The 1,891-nt window shown below is 28.3% G+C and overlaps 1 protein-coding gene across 1 annotated transcript; it reads right to left on the bottom strand.

The window, feature by feature from the left end:
- Window positions 454-786, bottom strand: LOC110271570 (F-box protein SKIP19-like). Its single transcript, XM_021122555.1, has one exon. The coding sequence runs from the start codon at window positions 784-786 to the stop codon at window positions 454-456; it is 333 nt and encodes a 110-aa protein (XP_020978214.1).

Genomic DNA, 1,891 nt, shown 5'->3' with positions numbered 1-1,891 from the left:
CGATTTTAATAGCTAATTTTAGTGTATAAATAATATTTTTTTATTCTTTATGTAAGCATGAATTCTATTACTATCTTAATAATCAGGAAACATAAAAGTGGTGTAATAAGATTGACGCTGCAACAAAATAAAAAGGTGACCTCATGACATTAAGACTTAGTTTATAATGATAACAACTTCAAACATGTGTGAACAATCTTTAATTTCAATATCTTGTTCTTCATTCATGCAGTTACTTAAATGACACTTAGTCACGTACACTTGTCTAGTTAATAATAAATTTTGTAATTTGTGAAGCTTTTAAAAATTTTTAACGATTGTAATTCAACTTCAATTCTTCAACTTAAATATAGATTATTATAATATGCCAATACAAACATCGCATTACAAATCACATATGCCAATAAATGTTAAAATGTAATTTTATACAAATAAAAATGAAAAATTTTAAATTTACGAGTCAATTATATATTTGAGGAGATTATTGGTACCAAAATACTCAATACTGATGTCTATCAAGTGGCCACAACTACGATCAATTGCATGGCGGCACAACTTCTCCAAGTTATAGTCCACCGAATTATGAATCCCAATATCGCACATGTTGATGGTGCACCACAAGAGCGGATCCATGCAGATGCGTCGCCATTTGGGGCACACGAACTGAGTACTGGTTAAGATCTCAAATGTCATAAGTTTTCCAATGATCATCAAAGTCAGGTCATCCGGAAGATCCAACCAGTTTAATTTCTTCGCAGGCCCTGCATTGCTGGATCGGTAGTCCATCGCGATTTGCAAAGTTCATAGGCAGGCAAATGAGGAATTAGGATTTGAGTTAGTTGTGATTTTTTAGGAGTAGATTTTGGTGTTGGTATTACCCCGAACTATATATCGCGATTAGTATTTGCTAATTAATTTGTTTTTCTTTCTCCTGAAGCACTTTACTTGCGCCTCAAGCTCTGACTGATAATTAATTTGTTTTTCTGTCTCCTGAAGCGCTTTAATTGCGCCTCAAGCTCTGACTGATGTATTTCACTCTAAATGTGTTTAAATATTATTATTTACTATGTTTTAATAAATAAATTCTTTGACTGAATAAATAAAAAATAGTTTGACATATGAATAAACAAAAATAATATTACGTTAATTTGTCAATCTTTTTAATTTTTTAAGTAGGTCCTTATGTATAAAAATTTATATGTCTACGTATCGGATTCTATATAAGTGTTTGTGCATTATATTACTATATTAATAGCATTTAAATAATAACCTTTTTAATCATTTCTCTTTTAAAAATCAATTATAATTTTAATGTAATTAGAATTATTATTATTTTACAGCACATTTCTATTATATACAATTTTTTGATCATGTCCCTCAAACCTTTTATTGGAAGGAAGAGTGGAAGGAAGAATACTAATAAGCATGCATGTCCCTCATCATGATCATTCCAACAAGGATCTTTTGATCTCTTCCAAGGAGTTTAGCAAATCACTAAGGTTCTAGCTAGCTTCTAAATTAACATCAATGTTCAAGTCTTTTATTATATGACATCTTAATATTTATAAACTTTAGGTATACATAAAATTTAATCTTGACCTACCTCTCTTATTATAAAGATGAGACATTAATGTAAAGGAAACATACCATGAAATGTATATATATATATATGTACCTAATAATTTTAGGAAAAATTAGGACAATTTATCCTATTTATTATTGTATCTAATCGTCTACTTAGATGTATATATTAAGCATTATTGAGGCTATTATTAATATTTTCTTTTCTCCCATAATTTAGTGGCCATTATTTATAACATCTATAATTATATATATAATGACAAAACATATTTTAATGTCTAATTTTTTTTTAATTTTGTCATTCATAATA

This window comes from Arachis ipaensis, chromosome B04 (assembly GCF_000816755.2).
Source record: "Arachis ipaensis cultivar K30076 chromosome B04, Araip1.1, whole genome shotgun sequence".
NCBI classification, from domain to species: domain Eukaryota; kingdom Viridiplantae; phylum Streptophyta; class Magnoliopsida; order Fabales; family Fabaceae; genus Arachis; species Arachis ipaensis.
The sequence above is the reverse complement of the archived record's forward strand: the minus strand, read 5'-3'. Positions and strand labels throughout refer to the sequence as shown.

Bases quoted from the DNA above. Each gene is read 5' to 3' on its own strand.
- LOC110271570 (XM_021122555.1), bottom strand. From the start codon at position 786: ATGGACTACCGATCCAGCAATGCAGGGCCTGCGAAGAAATTAAACTGG.